Source organism: Mauremys mutica, chromosome 10 (assembly GCF_020497125.1).
Source record: "Mauremys mutica isolate MM-2020 ecotype Southern chromosome 10, ASM2049712v1, whole genome shotgun sequence".
Classification (NCBI taxonomy): Eukaryota; Metazoa; Chordata; order Testudines; family Geoemydidae; genus Mauremys; species Mauremys mutica.
This window is the reverse complement of record NC_059081.1, coordinates 68,192,116-68,215,335: the sequence shown is the minus strand read 5'-3', so window position 1 is coordinate 68,215,335 and position 23,220 is coordinate 68,192,116. Positions and strand designations below refer to the sequence as shown.

Here is a 23,220-nt window from a genome sequence, read left to right as displayed (position 1 = left end):
CTAATCTTAATGGGAGCAGGGTTGCACCTTATATGAAGTGTTTGGGATATAAAGTGATGAAGTCCAGAAAGATTTAATTTGGAAATGGCTTTACTGAACACATGCCAGCACTAGTCTAGAAATAATGATGTTGTGCCATCCTTGCCTCTGAAGTTTCTTTCCTTGGCTTGTTTGTTAATTAGAGTTTTGCAAGAGATTAAGCAACAGGTAATACAAGGAAACACGGTTTCCTGGCCTAGTAGAAGCCTAAATAACCTTCCTGTATGGAGATTTATGGTAAAGTATAAAAATGATTCTTCACAAGCTCCTGTAAGTATATTTTATAAGGGGCCTTATTCACAGGTAAAATGCCTAGAGGTTGTTAATGGCTGTACTGAATAAAAACAAATTAAAGCACTAAATTTAAGGGAGCAAATAGTATAAATATTAGGTCCAGTCAGCTTGTCCCTCACAAGAAGTGAGCAGATTTATTCCTCTTCTTTCAGAATCCCCATCTGATATTATCATTTCTTTAAATTTAAGGAGTAATTTGAAAATACTTACAAAAAAGATCCAGTCACCTTGATTATGAAAACTGAATTAGTGTTAAACATCATAACGACCATCCAGCAGGATTACACAACCCTCGTTGGACAGCGCACACAAGTAAACTAAACAGTCCAATTGCCAGCCAGCAAATCAAAACAGAAAAGTTCTTTGTATCATTGTAGCACCAGGGGACCCCACCTATATGGGGACCCTACTGTGCTAACCACTGAGCAATCACCTAGAAAGAGACAGTCCCTGCCCCAAAGAGCTTGCAGTCTAAATAACACTGCCTTTGGCTGGCCTATCCCCATTTTACAGGTAGGGAACTGAGGCACAGAAACCAAACAACTTGCCCGGGATCATAGAGCAGGTCTGTGACAGAGCCAGGAGTGCAGCCCAGTCCTAGGCTAATGCTCCAAACACAAATCCCCTAATGCTACTGAGTACCCAATGTCCTTACTGGTCAGGTACAGTATATTCAGGCATATGTTCTGCTGCCTTGTCCAGGGTTTGTATTTATCTAGTGTCTTCAACACCCAGGCTTTGGGAGGTAACACTGTGTCCCTATCCAGAATAAAGTACCATTGCATTCCAATGACTTTCCCTCATCAGAGGAATGAAAGGAATGGAGACTCTGTTCTGCTGGTCCAGGATCTGTTAGAGGGGGTAGGAGAGGCATACTCTCCAAACCTGCCCCCTCCCAAACTATGGATTCCTGTGGGGGAAGGGCATTCCCCATAGTGTCACCCCATCTCTGGAAAGCTGGGGATTTTTCTAGCCTAAGGGTATGGCTACACTTGCAAATTTGCAGCGCTGCAGCAGGGTGTGAAAAAACACCCTCTGCAGCGCTGCAAATTGCGGCGCTACAAAGCGCCAGTGTAGTCAAAGCCCCAGCGCTGGGAGCGCGGCTCCCAGCGCTGTCCGTTATTCCCCACAGGGAGGTGGAGTACGGACAGCGCTGGGAGAGCTTTCTCCCAGCGCTGGCGCTTTGACTACACTTAGCGCTTCAAAGCGCTGCCGCGGGAGCACTGCCGCGGCAGCGCTTTGAAGCGCTAATGTAGCCATAGCCTAAGTTAATTATGTCCCTTTCTGCATTAAGCTGAGCACTTTCCTATTCTGTCCTTTCAAATCCTATCAGGAGACAGGTGATGAGGCCAAGGCCTCTCAAGTCTTCAGCAAACTGTGTTGCCATGAGGGATGGGGAAGGATCTAGGCCTCTCTGCAGATACCGCTGCTCTCCTTAAAGGCCCTGTGATCCCTTGGGGCGTTTCCCTTCCAGACTTGTGATGTCTGCTGGTTGAGACAATGACTCCCCTGCTTGTGCTGTGGACAAGCAAACTTCCTGCTGACGGCAGGGCTCCTTGGGAACTTTGTGAGTTTGGGCCTGTGGAATTATCAGAGTATCTCTTGTCTTTGATAGGCTTTTCTGGGAGAAGGGTGTAATTTGGCCCCTAGTCACTGCTATAATATATATGGAGCATGCAGGCCACGAATAACACTTGTAAGAAATTAACTTCTCACACTATGTGCCTAGATGTATGATCTTTTGTATGCACAATTGGAATTTGTTTGATTTGGGGGCTGAAATTTCCTGGCATTTAACAGGCGGAGTACTCTGTCTGTTTGCCAGTGTGAAAAGTATTGATGCCACTCCATCCTCCACACCAAGCATTAGATGAAATCAAGCAGTATAGGCAAGCATGCACTGCAAAGGGTGTGATGAGAGCAAGCACAACAAGATAAAAAAGCTCAAATGACACTATCCTCAGCGTGTGCCTTTTGCATTTAAGTAGACTGCAGGAGCTACAATACCTGGAGACAATAGGAGTCAAGGATGGAAGGCCGGGCTTCTTGAATTCCCTTGTGTTTTGGCACTGGCATGAGGTCAAACGTGACGTAAACATAGATGTGGGTGTGTGTAAATGGTGGGTTCCACTAAATCTCCCTATAGTCCCAACCTACCATTGCATTTCTTAAGTAGCTAACTCGGAGCTCAAGTTTAGAAATGTACAGTCCTTCGATGAAGTCAGGAACTGGGTGGGGCAGGAGATCAGAGCCCCGTCTTTGAAGATGACAGGTTGGATCCTGTGCTGTGCTGTGACACAGAGTCCCATGGTGAAACCTACAAAGGGTGGGGACCCACCATGAGCCCTAAAAAGGAATGGGAGCTGCTGACTGCTACCTAGGCTTGTTCTGCAAAGCTGCCAAGGGACTAAGTAGAGGGGGTCTTTTGTCCCCTGAGTCCCTTGCTCCTTTTCCCAGCAACAGTTGCAGGATTTAGCAGCCCCTTCTGCACCACCAGTGGAAGTGGCAACAGCTGCCACAGCTGATTCCCTCTCCTGATTGATAAATGTGAAACCTGCCACGGGCTATAGGCCTCCTGAAATATTGGTGTCTTATCTGAAGGTGACCTCTCTGACATTGGCCTGTCAAAGAACAAAGGCAGGTTAAGAGGCCCCTGAAGTCTTTATGTTCATGCCATGGATTGAGTGGTTACATGGGAACTGGCAGCCAAGATAAAACACAAATGTGATGGTCATACTAAGAACTATACATCTAATCCCCTTAATGTCGTGGGCTTTGTAATGATCCGGGTGAGCAGAGAAATCTTAGGGACACTCATGGAAGCCATAGGCTCTGGAAGTCAGTAGAGAGCAGACTTAATTTCTGCCTCTTTTCTTCCATTAAATATATTCAGTGCTCCTTGCAAATGTGCTGGAGGCTTGAAATACGCAATACTTAACACTTCAACTCTCCTGCCCCAGGGAGCGAATGGTTCAGCTAAGTGCAATTGCCATAGCGTCAGCATTCAGAGGATCTGACTGGGCACCAGAACAATGTTTACTTGTGATCAGTGGCTGGTGGGATTGAAGTGTCTGGACAAGGCTGTTAGTGGAGTAGTAGTGAATGGGTTTTGTTTTGGAGGGGGAACCCTTTTTCCCATATAAGGATGAGATTAACTTTCCAAGCCAATGTAAAAGGGAAACTGGCGTGTTGGAAGGAGGAAGGAAAGATAAATTATATCTCAGTCCTTGACATTTCCCCCTATTTCTGATTTAGAAATAGAGAGCGAGCTTTGCAACACCCAGAACCGTTCTCTTCACCCCCTGTGTAAGTCTGCGACCCGGGGGACTTACAGTGCTGCTTTAAGAACTTATAAAGGGATGTTTAATCTGCTTTTGGGGTGCAGTAGGTTTGGGTAATTTCCCAAGATAAAGGGAGGCCCCCCAGTATTCCAGCAATTACTGCCAACTGGAGCAACAACGTGCATTGGAGCTGACTGCTGGCAAACTCAGTCAGCATACAGAAAGTTCCAGAGCTGTCACCGATGCACACCAGAACCGGTTGACTGGAAGAAGGCAGCTGTACCAATGCTGAATGGAATTAATTCTGTGGGGCTGTAGGATAGTGTATTTAGAAGGATAAGTCCACTTTTCATGTTGTGCCTTTCCAAAGAAAGACATTCACCTGGGGCCTAGCAGTGGTTGTGTAGATGATGGTGGTAGCTATCAGGTGTTTGAATGACCTGTTTTATTGTGCAGAAGGAGGTTGGTTTGAAAGGTACCATGTGAATGCTAAAGATGAGTGGGTTTCCTGTCTCGTTCAGAGTACAGCACCTTTAACAGAGCAACACCACCAGTAATGCCTTGAGGGAGAGCCGTGAGCACTAGACTAAGTGCTAGCGCCAGGCTGGCACACCTGTTTTTCTGTTTTGGGGCAAAAATGTTATCAGCTGAGCCATACAGACACCACTTACTGAATACACCTGACAGGAGAGCTGCAGTCAAGTTCTATAAACTCAGTCACTGACAACTGCACCTCAATATTTTCCCCCTTTCAGTAATAAAAACCCTTATGCCTCATTTGGAGCCACCTTCGCAAGGGACGAGGAGAAGAACCTGTGGAGCACCCCTCACGACATGTCCCACACTGAAGCCGATGATGACAGGATACTGTATAATCTGATTGTTGTCAGGAACCAGCTGGAGAAAGATTCTGAGGTAAGGCTAAAGGACTGTTGTTCACGGATACAGAGTCATTGAATAAACACTTGCCACAATTACAAACCAGCCCCGAACTGCTGAACAGCCGAGAACAGATATCATCGCAAATCCTGGTGGTTGGTCATATTAGAGATAAACTTAACCAAATGGTAAGTCTGGTCATTCTCTGGGTACCTTTCAGGTCTGTATGGAATGTTATTGCTATGGTAGCTTAGCTGAGTAGCAGTATCAAAGAAGAGGAGGTTATATATGCTGATGTGAAATATAGTTGAGGCAGAGCAGATGTTTCTCTTCCTTTAATGAAAGGAAGTGTCCAACGGACTACATCAAAGAGTTGCTGATGCTTGTATATCTAGGTTGGGTTGGAGGTTGTGTGTACCATATAGTAAGTATTACTCTGGAGAAAGAGAATTCTACTTATTTTCCCCCTGTACTAAATTTGGTAAGAGGTGAAGTAGGGAAGCCTTTCTATTCCCTGGTCAAAGAGTGGTCTCTGCGATACGTTTCCTATACCAGCACGCACACTTAAGGCTCTTTCAGACATCTATTAAATTAAACCACTACATAGACCAAGTAACGTCTCTCTCTTGTCTATGCAGACGTTCAGAGAGTCCCCGCCCCAAAGAGCTTACTATGTGTTTCTACAGTTTTTAGTACAGTGGGATCTCCATCATGGCTGGGTCCTGTCAGAGAAAAACAGAGTGCTCACTCTCATGTTGCGTGCAGCAAGTCAGATACGTTATTATCTCTAGCAATTGTGTGGAGGGAGAGAGCTAAACAGGTCTCTCTACAGGTAAACAATTACAGCAAGCATTTATACCTTTGTTACATACAATAATGAGCAACAGCTGCATTTTGTTTATACATAGGTCATCCTGATATCTTACTTTTCTCACCTCCTATTTAGACTCTAGTCTACATTCCATACTTATCTAACACAAGGTCGCAACACTTCTCACATGGTTCTTTCCCACTCGCCTCACACAATCCGCACTTCTACAAATCTCACGTTATTAGGGTTACAGCTAGCCTGACTCTTGCTCACATAAGGAGACTGCATGGATTTGAAATCCCCTTCAAATCCCTGTCAGTTCTTGCTCTAGTTCCACAGTCCTCTAAGATGCTACTATGGGTAGGTCTACACTAGGGGTGGGGGTGGGGAAAGAGCTGTGATGCCAAATCTTAGCACCCGGGTCAACTGATTTGGGCTTGTGGGGCTCATGCTATGGGACTAGAAATAGCAGTGCAGATGTTCGGGCTCAGGCTGGAGACTCTCCCCCTCACTGGGTCCCAAGTCCAAATGTCTAAACTGCTGTTTCTAGCATAGGCGCCAACTTCCCCTCTTTCCCGTGAGTGCTCGACCCTCCCTCGGTCCCGCCCCCATCCCACCCCTTCCATAAGGCCCCACCCCAATTACTACCCCTTCCCCCAAGTCCCCACCCCAACTCCACCCCCTCCTGCTCCTATTCCAACCCCTTCCCCAAATCCCCGCCCCTGCCCCGCCTCTTCTCCACCTCCTCCCCTGAGCATGCCACATTCCTGCTCCTCCCCCACCCCCCGGAGCATGCTAATTCTGCCAAACAGCTGTTCGGTGGCAGCCAGGCAGGAGGAGTGGGGATGCAGCGTGCTCAGGGGACAGGGAGGAGGTGGGGCAGGAGGTGAGGGGAGCTTGGTTGACAGTGGGTACAGAGTACCCACTACATTTTCCCCATGGATGCTCCAGCCCCGGAGCACCCATGGAGTCGACACCTATGGTTTCTAGGCCTTAGCATGAGCCTGAGTCAGTTGACCCAGATGCTGAGACTCTCTGCTATGGGAATCCCCCCGCCCCAGTAGGCATATCCTATAATACGTTGTAGTTGTAGAAGCAGTGGGGGCTGAGTGGCTGTTCTGACCTCTGGATAAGACCCCTTTGACATAAAAGATGTGTTCCCAACCTGAACTATGATTCTCCAGAGAGCAATACTTCGGGGGAGGGGGGGTCACAGGATTTAACTTCCTGCTTGATTATTCACATTGCCATTATTAGATGCTTCTATCCCTTATTTGCATATGTTGGCCTTTGCATGTTCAATGCTGCTTTCACTATTCCCTTCCCTCGTGTTACCACCACACCACAAACTTGACATTTCCACAAGAATGTTCCTGTCCTCGTGCTGAACCTGAACTGCAGTAGCTTGTCAAGTTAAATATTGTATAATCAGAATATGATAATGATCAAGTACAGAAGAACTTGTGCAGCTGGTTAGGATAGTGGGGGGGAAATTGTCTTCATTATATCAAGTATATTTTATAGGCCTGATTTATTTCCCCAATGGACTTTGTGTGTGTGACATCAGTGACCTGGGGCATGGATTGAAACAGGCTGTACAAAATATTCTTTTAAGATGAAATTGACACATCCTTTTTGGACAGCTGTTACATCTGTGAAATGTTTGCAGTAAAATTTGAGAGCATATAATTTCATTCTGATCCCATGAAAATGCAGACTTTTTTAAAAATAAAATTGGGTCAATGTAATGATTTTTTCTTTTCTAGGAATTGGGACTGCTTTTAAGTGAAAATGAGCCAGGTTTTTTTTGTTTGTTTTGTTTGAATGAATCCTCATACTTTTGACACTTAGTTGAAATGAGAGAATATAATTTTTGCCTGTATTGTCATTAAGTGGGCTTTTGGGGTTGTTAGTGTTAGCTGTTTTGTAGTGCTGGGGGAAATTCATACTGGGGCTAAATTACAGGAAACAAAATTGCAACAAAATTCTCATGACTACACATGACCCTTATTGATATAGAAACAACAACTTCTCTAATGCTCTTAGGTTCATGACCACTTGTTTCTTAATTGAAACTAATGGGGAACTTTTCATTGACTTCGATGGGCCACAGTTCAGATCAGTCCCTAAATGTTTGTTCGGGAATGTGGGCACTTTAAGCTAATATGATGTAAAGAAATGTAGCTGAGTTAGTGGTTTGTGATTTGTTTCCTCACTTGTTAAATATTTAATTTATTCTGGATTAGAGCAGTCCTTTAATCTGATGAGTATGAGCTAGACCTATTTCCTGATGACGGACTATGAAAGCCAGTAGTAGTTATATTATGGGTGTGGTGTTTAAAAGGTCAGGTCCCAGTCCTGAAGAACTTTGAGCCTAAACACAATAAGGAGAGATGGGAAGTTAAGAGAAGAGATCATGAGATGTGTTTATTGGCACATGTACATCGTGCAACCCAGCCAGTCTATCTAAGGTATTTATATGGCCGCCCATGACTGTGTCTCAGTCTTTAATGTACTGATCCTTACAACACCCCCCGTGAGGTAGGACAGGGCTGTTATTCCCATTGCACAGATGGGAAACTGAGGCACAGAGACTAAGTGAGTTGCCCAAGGTGTCACAGGAAGCCAATGGCGGAGCAGGGAATTCCCTACCTGAGCACCTCACTGACTGGACTGCCCTTCCTCTAGTGAAAGACTCACATTTACTACAACAGATGTTGGATCAGGCTGCTTGTTACTCCCTTTTAAAAACTCTTTTAACACTTGGAGTATCTGGAGTGGTGGTCAGTGTTGGAAAGCTGGAGGCCTTCACTCTAAGAGATAAACAAACCCCTGGGAAACTAGTTTTGCTGTCTTTCCATCACCAAGTGGAGCTAAGAATTGAGTGTCAGATTTAACTCCAACTTTACTTTTATTAATATTTTGACCTCAACATTACTTACTGTGACAGGTTTTTGTGAGCTGAAATCTTAATTGATCTTTATTCTGGAGTTTTGTAACAAATATGGTTTTAAAATTTCTTTTGTAGCCTTACTTTGTTAACGAGGAAGAACATTAATATCAAGGGTTGAAGGACAAACAGTGTTTCCTGGCCTATATGTAGGAAAGGGAAGAATTTGAAACATGCATCAGCATGAAGCCTGGTTCTCTCTCCTATTGCAACTTGTCATTGCCAACACAAAACGAGCTGGAATTCAGTGGTGTCGGAGGAGTTTCTTTCCTACAAACTAAGCCCATTTGGTGCTAACATGAAACTCCTTATTCATTTGGTCAGAGCTATAGTGGTGTTAATGGTTTATATAATGCAGCGTTGCTTGAACTCCTCATTCCTACTGTTGCCTCTATGCCAAGTGGTAGCAGATTTGGGAGCCTTTCAAGTATCTAGATAGTTTTTAAATGTAATTTGTTTACAGTACATGCCAGGTCTTGAACAGAGGTGGTCACAAACAACACACTGTAAATCTGCGCTTCAAAAATCTCAAACAATTCCCAGGAAGCAGCTTTGCCCCAAGGATTGACTCTTGTTACAGAGATTATGGCAGAGAGGAAACTGTCTTGCTGTTTGCAACAGCTCCTCTCAAGAGAATGATTAACACAGGATGGTTATTCAGACCTGCTATGAACTTGAGACTGGGTGTAAGCACCATATGGTGACAGCTACCTAACAGTACGATCAATTTTTTGTTCTTTCTAAATACAAAGTTACACTGACATCCCTGGGAGCTTTACTGAGTGTGGAGTCTACCCTTTTGACTATATTCATCTTTTGAATCAGTGTTCAACCCACTTTGTTTTTAATCTTTATTTATGCAAACAACAAGAAAAATCCTGACTAATTCCTGTGAGAAATGCAGGCACCTTCTTAGATCCCAAGGCCAGAAAGGACCATTGTGATCTAGTCCGACGTACTGTACAGAACTTCCCCAAGATAATTCCTAGAGCAGATCTTTTCTAAAACATCCACTCTGGATTTAAAAATGGTCAGTGACGGAGAATCCACCATGATCCTTTTTAAATTGTTCCATTGGCTAATTACAGCCCTGTTAGGTCATTCCCAGAAGTGCATCCTTTCTGTCGCAGTATTTCTGGGACTGAAGCTTCCTGGAATGTGATGTCCCAAGATAGAATAATTATGGAAGATCCGATATGGGGCGCTTAATCTGTGCATCTCAATATGATTCACACAAGGTGTCTTTTAAAGATGGGGAAACTGAGTCACGGGGAAGTGACATGTTTTGCCCAGCATTGTGCAGATTAGTGGCAGAGCCAGGAATAGAATTCAAAGATGTGTGTGTGCTACAGAGACTATACTGGCACGGGTTGATCATGGAGTCTCTGCCTGTCAATCATGATCTCTGGGCGGCTAAAAGTCCAGCGGCGCAGTGGGGCTCAGGCAGGCAGGCTGCCTGCCATGTCCCCACGTCACTCCTGGAAGCATCTGGCTGCTAGCACGTCTCTGCAGCCCCTGGAGGGGGAAGGGGGCAGCTCCACGCACTGCCCCTACCCCCAGTACTGTCCCCGCAGCTCCCATTGGCTGGGAACCAGCCAATGGGAGCTACAGGGGCGGTGCTTTCAGGCACAGGCAGCGCATGGAGACCCGCTGCCCCCCAGCTCCCTGGGCCACAGAGATGTGCCAGCAGCCAGACGCTTCCGGGAGTGGCGTGGGGCCATGGCCAGGAGCCGCCTGTGGTTAGTGCCTCCCAGCCGGAGCCTACAACTCACACCCCAGCGTGGAGCCCCTCTCCACCAAACTTCCTCCCAGAGTCTGCACCCCAACCCCTGCTGCACCCCATCACTCTGCCACAGCCCGGAACCCCCTCCTGCACTAAACTCCTTCCCAGAGCTTGCACCCCTCACTCCTGCACCCCAACCACCTGCCCCTGGCTCAACCAATGCACACCCCACAGTTGTGAATGTTACACTGATTTGTGACCATCCCTGAAAGATTTTGGATCTATAAACCGCAAACAACACTAATAAAAAGTGAAACTCATGAACTGTCCAGTGGATTCTGTGAGATTAGGTGCAGTGTGACCATATGACCCCTGCACCCAAACTCCCTCCCAGAGCTTGCACCCCTGCCCCAAGCTCAGCCTGCAGCCCCCTCCCCCGCTCTGAATCCCTCAGCCCCAGCCCAGAGCCTACACCCCAACCTCCTCCCCCAGCCTGGTGAAAGTGAGTGAGGATGGGGGGAGCAAGTGTCGGAGGGAGGGGGAAATGGAGGGAACGGGGCCTCAGGGAAGGGGCAAGGTAGTTCCTGGGTTGATCTTGTGCATCAAAAAGTGATCTTGTGGTGACCACTGGTGTAGATGCAGCCTACACAGACAGCAGGGTTTTTTTTCTGTCCATACAGGAATACCATCTCCTAGAACGAAGCCATCTTCTGTTGACGTAGCTGTATGTACGCTGGGAGTTATGTCTGCGTCACTATGCTGGTCTGGGGTGTGGGTTTTTCACACTCCTGACTGATGTAGCTAAGCGGATATAACGCCTCGGTAGATTGAGCATAAGTTTCTTGAGTCCCAGTCCAAAGCCCTCTGTGATGTTTACATGGCGCTTTTTTGCAAACTTGGGTTAGTTCATGTGGGTTAAAACGGCAGTGAAGACCCAGCAACTCAGATTAGCAGCTTGAGTTAAAGCCTCTAGGAGAATCTGGGGTTGAACTCAATCTGCTAATCTGTCTTGGAGCTGCCATGTCTTCACTGTATTGTAACAGGAGTTATGAACACCCTTAGTTGTTTTTTTTTGTTTTTTTTTTTTTGCAGTGTAGACGTACTCTAAGTCCTGTATCTTAACATGCCTCTTTCTTGTTTTCATAGTTTCACTTCAGATGACTCTGTTCTCTGTCAGTTTATTTCCAATGACATTTATATAACTGAGAACAAAAACGGTGCGTATGGTAACAATTGGAAACACCCTTGTTGTTGGTCTTTGCAGCTGCTTCTCATTCCAGCTCCTTCTGACAGACCAGAAAAACTTGGCCTGAGAACTCAACATTCCTGTGCTCTGTGCAGTAATCACATAGTACCCCAGTGAGCCTTTTACAATTAGGCCAAACAGCTTCACCCCCTTCTAATGAGAGCTCAGCAAAGGTTTGAATTGCAACATCTAATGGCCTGTGAGTGCTAAGCATAATCTTCTTTGGGGAGCTGTTAAATTCTAACTCTCCAGATGAGTGAATGCGGCTCTGCTCTTCAGCTGCAACCTTAGCAGAATAGTTCCCACAGAGAGAGCTTGTGGAAGCTGCAAAGGAGATGATGCTGAATCTGCTAGGAATGAACAAGGTTCGCATGCTGGACTATGTGTGATCTCACCCATGATCTGATTGTCACTGAGACTTCAGGTTTTGTGTTCTGCTGGTGTCAAATCAGTGTTAACGAGAGGAGAATTCTCTTGTATTTCTAGGTTCTGATTCAGCAAAGCACTTAAACATGTGCTTAAGTACCAATAACTTAACTGGATGTGCTTATGTGCTGTGCAGAACTGGTACCCATGTGTCCTTGTCTTCCTTAAGGACCTACTCGTACAAGTGTTTAGGGCAGGGGTCGGCAACCTTTCAGAAGTGGTGTACCAAGTCTTCATTTATTCACTCTAATTTAAGGTTTCGTGTGCCAGTAATACATTTTAACGTTTTTAGAAGGTCTCCTCCTATAAGTCTATAATATATAACTAAACTATTGTTGTATGTAAAGTAAATAAGGCTTTTAAAATGTTTAAGAAACTTCATTTAAAATTAAATTAAAATGCAGAGCCCCCTGGACAGGTGGCCAGGACCCAGGCAGTGAGCGTGCCACTGAAAATCAGTTCACATGCCGCCTTTGGCACCTGTGCCATAGGTTGCCTACCCCTGATTTAGGGAAAGGGCCATATTCCACCATAGAGTTATTGGGCCAAATTCACATGCTTGGTATCCACATGGAACTCTGATTTTTCAGTGCAAAATTCTGGTGGCTTTTTTTTTTTTTTAACAGCAGAGCTAACATGCATTAGCTATCCCACCTGAACAGGATTTCTCCCGTCGACATCATCCACCTCCCCAAGAGGCAGTAACTAACTATGGCAACGGGAGAAGCTCTCCCGTGGGCATAGCAGCATCTTCACTGACACGGTGCAGCTGCACGGTATGTGAAGACAAGCACTTGGTGGTGGTGATAGCGGAAGTTCTGAATAACAGCAGGGTAAATGTATAGCCCATAATGACTTGATAAAAGAAGTATTTATAAACAGAGGAGTCTGAAGTCTCTCTTTGTTTGAGTCCACCATTGGGATATAAATAAATTCTAAGGTTGTGACTTATCTGAAACAAATTTTGGTACCGTTACAGCCTTGCTACTTTACACTCTGCTCATCAGTAACCTTGTAATTCAGGCACCAAAAGGGTTGTCTTAGCTCACTTGCCTGTAAAGTGTTCTCACTGCCAGTTTTTAAATCAAGAGTGGATGTCTTTCCAGAAGCCATGCTGTACCTCAGTCAGCTGTGGTCTTCGTGCCGGAACCACTGGGAGAAATTCTGTGTCCTGTGTTATGCAGGAGGTCAGGGTAGCTGACGTAATGGTCCCCGCTGGCCTTAGAAGCTATGACTCTCAATGCACAGTGCTGAAAATCTTCATTCCTTTGCTGTTGTGTACTACAGATCACTTGCAGTGCTCCACAATGTACCTGTAAATAAATAAAACTGAGGTACGTGTGCTAAAGTTCATTTTGTGATGGATTATCTTGCAAGTTAATGAGTAATTTGTAACGAATCTCCTCGCAGTTATGGGGCAGTGTGATCTAGTGGCCAGGGCCTTGGACTGGGGGTCTGGGACCGGGGTCACATTTCCAGATATGCCACTGAACTGCTGTTTGAGGGTGGGTTGGTCACGTCACTGACCTGTCTCCATTTCCCCACCATTAAAATACGGGTGACGATAACTTGGCTTCCTTTGTGAAGTGCTCTGAGATCTATGACTCAGAGCACAATGATCATGTTTATTGAGTTACTGGAGAAAGCAACTGAAATGCAGAATTCAAGAGACCTCTGCACTTAGTTCTGACAAAGTTGGGGATGGAGAGGTATGCAGAGAAGCCGGAAGGTGGGATTAAGTTGGAAATGGTTGGCATGTTAGGACAGAGTGCCTCTTTCCTGTTGTATTGTGTTAAAACATGTCTTGCATAGCATAGCCATCCAAGCTATGAGAGAGGTTTACCATGTGCCTCTAAAAGATTCAGCAACAGGATCTTTCATTTGTACAACTCTAAGGGCTTGTCTCCACAGGGACATCCAGAAAATTAATCCAAGTTAACTAAAAGTGTGAATGTAAAGTGGATTAGTTAAACTGCATTAAATCCCCCTGTGGACACCCTTATTCAGAATTAAAGTGACTTTAATTTGGTTTGCCTTAATTCACTTTGGAAGTGAATTAAAATAAAAGGAATTAAAGACTCTTTTTAATTCTGAGTGAGGGTATTCACATGGGGTTTAATGCAGTTTAACTACTCTACTTCAAATTAACGCATTTTAATTAATTTGGATTAACTTTCCTGGAAGTGGAGACAAGCCCATATACAGTGCAAAATGGAAGGAGAAAGTTACCCTTTAAATGGCTCCAATATTGATGCTTTGTAAGTGTAGTTCCTTGAGTGCTGTTGTTGCACAGATGTGAGCATGTGACATGAGCCAGCTCTCCCCCATTCAGCCTGTCTCCAGTTGACTAATGTGGATACTTCCAGCCAAAGAACTTTCACTCAGTGGGGAATCTGCCTGCTCTCTACACAAGCAAACCCTTTTAAAAATAGACAGGGCCTAAATTTCTGCTCTTTAGTAATAATCCCTAGCTCCTATCCAGCGCTCTTCATCCATAGATCTCAAAGCATTTTTCAAAGGAGGTCAGTATCATTATCCCCATTTTACAGATGGGGAAGGTGAGGCGCAGGGAGATGAAGTGACTTGCCCAAGATAACCTAGCAGGTCAGTGGCAGAACAGGAAATAGAACTCAGGTCTCCTGAGTGATCTATCCACTAAGCCACACTGCCTTCAATCATATAAAACTAAGTTCTGCCAATAAATCAAACCTGCAAAACTGTCCCAGAAATATACCCTCAAACTTCCCCCAAACCCTGCTTTTTGCAGCATACCTGGAAATTAATCTAATTTGGGATTATTTAGGGTCAAGGCATAGGGAGATTTTTTCCAGAATATGAACATGGATCCATATTTCGTATCTGATCATGTCTCCAATGGGCTGAACCACACCACTAGCTCAGAACAACCCCTGAAGGCTGGAGCAGTACAGGTCTGGATTTCTATTTTAAAGCTTGGGCCCATGTCTGATAATCTTTAGGCTATTTGACCTAATTTCCTATGTACAACTTCTGAGAACAGCACTGCAAATTAACTTCAAGAGAATAAAGAAACAGCTCTGATGGAGGATTGCTTTGGCGGCATGAAGCAAACCGCCAACTAATTAATACGTTTCCATATCAGGAGGAGGGTATTTGATAGCACTGATCTCTTTGTTCAACTTCCAGTTCTGTGCCAGTCTGGCTCATACTGAATGCCTAGGATTTCCCCACTTCAATCTGGCATTTAAGTACTTAGTACATTGCACTGATGATTCCATGGAACTTTTCCAGGTAAATATTTGAACAGCTGAGTGTTCAGATCAGCAAGGCAGGCTGGTGTGTGTGTCTGCTAACACAGAACTCACACTTTCTCACAAGCCGTCTGTGATACATGGAATTAGTCATCACTTCCCTTTGTGAGCTTTCATTGGTCTGAGACTGAGATTTCCAGGAAAGCGTTACCAATCTGATATTGGAACAGTTGCCGCTCAGAGGCAGCAGCATTAAACAATCAGCAGAAGGGTAAGAGGTGTGTGTTTGTGTGTGTGTGTGTGTGTGTTTATAAACTGATTCAGATCACAGCCATCATCTGTCCCCCACTCCACGCTGGGGAGCAGGATCTGTATGAACTGAATCTAACACAGATGGTTGTGGATCACAGGTTGGGAAGAGCTGAGTTGGCCAACTTGACAACTACTTGAATGTGATGTTTTTGCAGTTGCCCTGGTGTATCCACCTGTCCGCTGTCTGGGTGTCCTTTGCTACAGCCTAGTGGTAGATTCTTGTGAAATTTCAACATGCTGCTACATCTCCCTATCTGGTCCCAGGGTTGCTGACAACCCTTTGGGCAACTCCTATGAAGGAACAAGTAAAGTCTGAACAAAACGGATTGGCATGTTTGAGCAGCATCACAAAACCGCTTGTTCCTTCACTGAAGATCATTGCCAGTGGTGTAGGGATGGCAGAAGTGGTTGAAGCTACATGGTTGTAGTTTGGCCACCACTAGAGCACTAGGACAGCACAGACAATTAATGCAAGAAGCCATGGTTACTTCTTGGGGTCCTGCAGTCTTTAGAACTGTTTCTGTGGAAATTCTTATGCTCTCCACCGGTGCCTGTATCTGCTGCTCCTTAGTCTTGCATCAAGGTTTTTCTCTAGTCTTCACTGGCATAGATTGTACCACTACATGCATGATGGAAAGGAGAAAATTATTTTGCATTTGGGGAACCAAGACTCTGAGAATAGGTAAGATCTGCCCACAATCATGTGGGAAATCTGGGTGAAGCCAGGAATGGACTCCAGATTAGTGCTTTGACCATAAATCCATCCTGCCTCTCTTGTGGTGATGTCATTTCCCTGGTTGAAGCACACTTACCACAAATACGTACCCGTGTAGCCGAATATTAATGTGGAACATTATCTGTAAGAACAGATAGTTTAATAAATGGATTTATTGATCTCCATTATCCAACTCGGCCATTAAAGATGACCCACAAAGAGTGGAAATACTTTTTACTTCTCTAGGATTGATAAAATGTCCATAGGGGCTTTTTTTAAATTTCGCCCTGCTTATTACATTAAACATTCAGGTTCCATCTGCCCTGGAAGACTGACTGGAGAACTAGTAAAATGACAACTTACTAAATTCACGAAAGTAAGAGCTCTGCAGCTAAGAGTGAGGATTTTTAGATTGCTTTAATATGTTTGGGTTTCTTTTGCTAACACCTTTTTAACATCAATGTTCAATTAACATTTGGGAGAAAAAACATCTGTGTTAAAGATCACCATTGATGAATATTCCATTAAGGTACGAGAGCTCTCAGCTCTGACATATCTAGCATAGAATCAACCAAACTGGGACTGACCCAAGTTAACATTCCTGATATTTCTGACAGTTCAGCTGTACCTTTTTTCTCTCCCAGTGAGGTGGTAAGTCATTGAAGGGTTCAGATCTTCAGCAGGTAAATAGCCATAACTCCACTGAAGTCAAGGCCACGTGTCTGGATGCTGAATTTTCTCATTCAATCAGAATTTGGAAGCAAATCCCCTCCCCCAAGTGAGACTATTTTCATTAATATTTGCTTTCTGAAGGGCTGCTGTGTTATGTGAGTGGCAGAACAAGAAGGATTTGCTTGCTGCCATTTGCGAGGTTCCCTATACCATTTTGTAGGAATACTACTACTCAGCCTGAGCGGTACAAGGATCAGTTAGTCAGTGTTACTGCAGCACATTGAACTAAGTAGTAGAAACAGAGGCACAGAGATGAAGTTACTTGTGCAGTGTGGCACAGCTGGAGGAGAACTCTCGACTTGGGAGAGCTGTGCAAAGCATTTTCAGCTGAGGCTTGAAAACCTTCTCCCCTTTTCAGGGGTTTCTGGTGCACTCAGACCATGCGCCTCCAAAGCTTTGCAGAAGTTCAGACATGCTCCTTTCAGAGCCTGTCCTCCGATAAAGCTTCCCCAGCTATTGTGGGGACAGCTGCAGTTGTGTATAGTGGCTGCAGCCTGTTGGTGGGGACTCTCAGTCAGAAAGTTGCAGGGAGTAACAGCTTAAAAGGTTGGCTTTACCTAAACCCTCCTTGGAGTTTAGATGCACAGCATCCCTTGCGAGTGGCAGAAGGGTGGAGTAGGAAAGGGGACACAGTGCTAGTGACTCATTTCTGGTTCTTTTCAAAAAAGCTTTGTTAGGCTGAGCTAGGACCTCTTGCTTCCTTTGCACTAATATTTTTATTATGGTAGCACCTACAGAACCCAGTCAAGGCCTGATTCCCCTGTTGTACTAGACAATGTTCAGGAACATCATAAGACAGTCCCTGTACTGAAGAATTTCCAATGTGAATAGACAAGTAGTAAAAGGGGAACCAGAGGCACAAAGAAGTGAGTGACTTGCTCAAGATCACGTAGCAAGTTAAAGACAGACCCAAGAATAGAAGCGAGCTCTCCGGACTCCCAGTCCAGTGCCCCACCCACAAGACCACGCTGCCTCTCTGTTAACTCGTGCTCTGATGGGACACCACTTCCTCTTCTTCCCCTTGTAGTAGCAAGTGCTGCTGCGTCCTGCTCCGAACAGCTGTACAAAGCCTCTAAAGCCACCAGCTGCGGTGTTCTAACTTAGCCAAGGGTCTTCTCCTTCCCACCGATCACCACCTCCCTACACCTCATTTTCAACCCTGGGAGCTGTGACTGCTATTGCACAAGAGTCATAGGTGGTGGCAGGAGCTGTGACGCGTTTCCATACCGATGTCATGGTTACTAGTCAAGTGTGTGGTTTCCATTCCTTTGCTCTTGCTTGAGGCTGTACAGTAGTGACGTGAATCCATCACTCTGTTAATAGTCTGCTGTGTTGAACAGGTGCGGACTTTAAAATGGCCCAACATTTAGAGAAGGGGGTTCAATTTATTTAATTTTCATAGAAGCAAAACCAACTTAACTTCCTAAAGGAAAGAAGCTGCTTTCTGCAAGATGGTTGGCAAAACAGGAAGCGCCCCTAGCGAGCATTTTCCCAGAGTCTCTTCTCATTGTCATGCTTTTGTACGTTGTTTAGAAAAACTCTTTAGTCTGGTTTCAGCCCTTTGTATGCCCTCTTTATATTCAAAAAGGGGTGGGACATTTATATCGATAAAAAGAAGATCCAGCGTTAAAATAGTTAATGCTCACAAAAATGTTAGATGGGAATTAAACCATATGCTTATCAGGAGTGTCACGGACAACAACCTGCAGTACATAGCAATTCTGACTAGACTGCAGGCACATGCACCCTCTAATTCATCAACAAGGGAAGTTTGATGGCTTCAAAGGTTGTAACAAGATGCATCACCTTCCACTTTTAGGTCACTAGTTCTATCCAGCCTGTATTAATATTAACTGCCTCTGTTAACCATCAAACAGTCAGAGACTATTTGGACAAAAGTTGGTCTTTGGCCTGCACTCTGTGGACGGTCATTAAAATTGCCCTCACCTTTGGCACCTTTGAAGGCCCAGTCCGGGGAAGAAGCCAAGGAGTGATCCTCGGGGTAGGTTCACCATGAGGTGGCATTGTTTGATTCCGAGACGTTAAAGGCATTAGAACATCTGGTCTGACCTTAATAACACAGGCCATAGAGTTTGGCCCAGCTCTCCCAGTACTGAGCCCAATAACTTGTATTTGACCAAAGTCTATCATCCAGAAAGGCAGCCAGTCTGGATTTGAAGACCACCAGAGATGGAGAATCCGCCCCTACCTAGCTGCACCACAGTTAGTGTTGAGCAGCAGTTTCTGTGAAAAGGTGAGATGAAGCTATTACCCAGGCGGTGGAGGGGTAGGGGAGGAGAGTTTGCTGTTGCTGCCTGTGTTATAGCCTTTAAGTGTTAACGGAATAATTCATTGACTACAGATTTTAAAAGAAAGCGGCAGCCTAGTTTCTAAACACAACAGACAATGGAACCAATTCTGCTGTTCTGCTGGGGTAAATCAGGAGCAGCTCCTTTGACACTAATGAAATTGCTCTGGGTTTACATTAGAGAGCAGAGTTTGGCCCAGTAATTCTAAGTGTAATTAAAGCCAGACCTGAATGAACATTGCTTTGCTGCAGATGGGTTCTAGCAAGGTTCCTGTTAATGTAAAATTCAGGTGGAGAGAGAGATCAGGGATTTCTGGGGTGATTAGTATACAGCAGTGGTTTTCAACCTTTTTACATTTGCGGACCCCTAAACAATTTCAAATGGAGGTGCAGACCCCTTGGGAAATCCCAGACATAGCTTGCAGACCCAGACCCCCAGAGGTCCATGGACTGGTATAAAACAATATGGTACAAACACTTTCCACTCATCCAGGGCTCCTAATAATGGAAACTAATTATTGGATTCAACTCAAATGAGCGAATAGTTTGTATATTAAAAATGTATTTGTCTAATGAGGCGGTCAGAGATTCACTGCTTATTTTTTGCATAGACCTTTCCTTCCTTCCTTCCTTTCTTGTTAATACATGAGGACTTTGGGAGGATTCCAAGGGATCTCTGCCAAGACAGGGCCTAGGCAGTATGTGCCTCACACTGGAAAGGCTGAGGTTAGGGGGTTGTTTTTGCTCTCCAGGTTGCAGTTAACTCCCTCTCGAGCTCTCACTTACAAACTGCAGTCTCTTCTTCAGTTAAAAAACAATCTCTTTCCCTTCTCACTGAGCCAGAGTTCACATCCTAGTGTCCAGGCTGCATCACAAAAGAGAGGACTTCCAGGTTGTTACAGTATCCTCTCCTTTTCAGAACTTTAAATGGCGTATCAGGTCATGTGCAAAACTGGAACAATGAGGCCATTTTGAGGCTCCAAGGGAGGAGGTGGGGAAGGGAAACACCTCTGCTTTGCAGATCAGTGAATAGCACCAATGCTCTCTTGGCTAAGAATGAAGGATTTCTTCCTACTCCCAGGGTGGGGGAAAAAACAGCATAAGCTGCTGTCTGCTGATATGAATTTCCCCTGCTCTCCTGACATAGTCATGAATTTATCTTAACATCAGTGATCCTCTCACTCAAAATAATCTCAGAGGAGTTCCTTTGATTATATTTGAGCAATAGGGGGAAACGGATTATTCACTTGGAGCGCTGCAGTCTTGACTTGGCTGGCTGCACACAGAAGAAGTATAGAGATGTTCTGCCTGTAACCAGAGAAGCTGGGGGCCAACATTTTCAAACCTGATGCCTAAAGTTTGGATCCTCGTCCGAGTTAGTTGCTCAAAGAGTGGCCTGATCCGTACTGGATACCCACAAGTCAGCACCTCTAAAAATCAGGACACTTCTAATTAGGAGTCTAACCTTAGCACCTGGGTTTACATTATTTTTTGGCGTAAGTATCTAATCCCATTTGTTACAAACAAATGAAAATACTTGTGTCACCTTAGTGGTTTATAGGGTACAAAAGAACATTTCATCAACGCGACGTCTTAAAGTGACTTTCTTAAAGGCTGCTTTGCAAGGTACCTCAAGGGCTGGACCCGGTTCTCAATTAAAGCAATGGAAATTTCCCCCCCACTGATTTGAATTATTGGATCAGGGCCTAAACTGATGTGTGCTCCTTTGAGATAGAAATCTTGCCCAGGATGCTGCATATCTGGGAAACGAGATTCTGATCTTACTGGTCTGATAGACAACAAGAGATCAGCCAGTTCTACTTGGTGAATTCATCCGATTTCGCAGTGTGATTGTGACACGCATGGATTGTGACATGCAAACAAGATTTTTATCCATCATTCAAATACAGGAATTCAGACTAGACTTAGGCCAGGAAAACACTTGAAATTGAAAATCACTCAATCCAATAATGCCACCTTGGCTAACGATTGTATGACAGCAGATGCTAGGGCTACACACGTGTTGGCATTAAACACTGCATTACAGAGACAAATTCTGACCTAGGCACTATATACAGTGCCTATGTATGATTTCAGCGGGAGATGTATGAGTGACAATTGAGTGTGTGTTTTATGGCTTGGCTTCTGTACATCTTTCAGACCAATGTGGCAGGCAATAGGAGGGGTTGGTGCCTCTGTTCTTATCTAGGGTCCTGCTTCTGAGATGTGGGTCATTTTGTGTGTCTCTTCTTCCCCGAGACCTGGTCACGGTTCCAGCTTGGTTTGTTCCCTAGTCAGAGTCCTTGAATCTGTTCTAAGTTCATTTCCTTTGATGCCGCCCGCAGGCTACTGAGGATCTTGCTAGATGGTTGTTGCTAGTCCTCTCACATACTAGAGCTGTCCAGTTCCAGGCATGGGGATCCTGCAGCTCTGCTCTGATGTCACCAACTTCATACGCACAGTGCTGGACGTGTGACTGAGGAGCACTTAGTGCAGCTGGGTGGGCCAGTGTGTACGAAGAGGCCTTGAGTCACTTTTGCACTCCCTGATCTTAGAGCGACTCTTTACCAGGCCAGTCCCTAGGGAGAAGTGAGACCAGCCTACAAACGGGGGCTGCCACAATCATGGGGATGGTTCTCTTGGTCCTGGTGTCTCAGTCCCAGTTCTAAACCCAGGTGTGATAGTAACTGCAGGGCTGTTTCTGTTCTTGGCCCCTTTTCTGGCTCACTTGCCCATGGGTCCGTGGTGTTCAGCTTTAGTCACACGTTGGCATCGTGACAAGATGGTAACCAGGAGAAAGGGAAGCAAGGGCTGGTGACTGCCAAGTAATGAACAGAGAGAATGCACCTGCTTGATACTGTGCTGGAAACTGAGGCTGATATGTTCAAAATCAGCTAAGGGATTTTACTCCTAATTCCATGAACTTCAGTGGGAGAGGTGTGGCTAAATCTCCCTATTTGGCTAAACTGAAAATCTCTGCCTGAAACTCTTCTGCATTAACAAGGTAAAATCTGGATTTCCTGGTCCTGGAAACCTAGCTCATCACAAGGAGTCAGCAGCCCACACCCACCTGCCTCTGTGATGTGGCAGGGCGAGAGAGTTTATTAGTGAGTCAGGAGACAATGAGTGAGACGTTCTTGTCTTCATCATTTCTTGCCGGAGCCTCAATTTGATGGACCACGCCCCACCTTGCTGTAAATATGACTGGTACCCAAATGTCTTGAGTCATCAGTGGAAGAACATGGTGTCCTGCTCAGTGCACCTAAGGCCCTTTCCCATTCCAATACAGAGGCATGCACAGTAATTACACAAAGCACTCTAAGTATGAATGTGCTAGACGTGCAATATGGAAACATCACATCCAGTTTGTCTCCTAGTAACACGCAGGTGTTGTCACGAGTCATTTGAGGTAGAGCTGGTATTGAGGGCTATAGTGCCAGGCAAACTTCACTTCCATGATAAGACCCTGTTCACAGTTGCCTTTAGCTTTGCCAAACTGTAATAGTTCAGGCTGAAATTTGCTTTGCCAGGTGTCTGCCTCAGGCTTTTTTTCCAGAGGGGTGTGGGTGAGGGAGTTGTTCAGCTGACTCCAATTTCTTACAGTAACTTCACCGAGACGCTCAAGCATGCCCAAGTTTTGCAGCAGGGACTTGATATTTGGCAGGAAGGTTGTCCTAGTGCCAGGGATGTGGCTTGGCCAGATTTTCACAAGCAGGGTTATAAGCGTCTGAATATCTCAGCTCCCACAAGCTCAGAAGAGAAAATGGTGGTGACATCTCTGAAGAGCCTGTCTTCACGGAGCGCGCTCCTTCACCTCCCAGCACAGCGGCTATGTGCCAGCTAGACAATGCATGTGCCATCCCCGCTATCGTGACTGAGCGTGCTGCATTCAAGAGCTGCTGGGCTGAGCAGGACTTTCCCTGCCATATCTTCTCCTCATTGTGGGGGGCCACTGGGGCCTCTGGATCCAAACTGAGAGCATGAAGATTCTCTGTGTTCAGTGCTGCAGGTGCCGAGGCAGCGAGGAGGAGCCGTCAGTCTGAGTGGAGTTCAGAGGTGTGAGAGCCAGGGGTCTGGGAATCAAAGGTCTCGGGGTTGGGGGTAGAGAAAGCAATTTGAGGATGAGTTGGGGGCAGAAGGCTCTGTAACCCCCAGAGCACACACCCTTCCAGAACTGGGACTAGAACCCAGGCTTCTGAGTCTCAACATTCCTGTGCAGGCTAGTAAATAGCTATGCGACCCAGAGGCAAACAGAGTCTCATCCCCTTGTACGG

At 45.3% G+C, this 23,220-nt stretch overlaps 1 protein-coding gene across 1 annotated transcript in view; it reads left to right on the top strand.

Moving 5' to 3' along the window:
* The window catches only part of MREG (melanoregulin), a 44,018-nt gene that overhangs the window by 6,889 nt on the left and 13,909 nt on the right, over positions 1-23,220 (top strand). Inside the window, exon 2 of the mRNA XM_044978518.1 lies at positions 4,370-4,529. Coding sequence (XP_044834453.1) covers positions 4,370-4,529 — 160 coding nt within the window. The remainder of the gene's footprint in view (positions 1-4,369; positions 4,530-23,220) is intronic.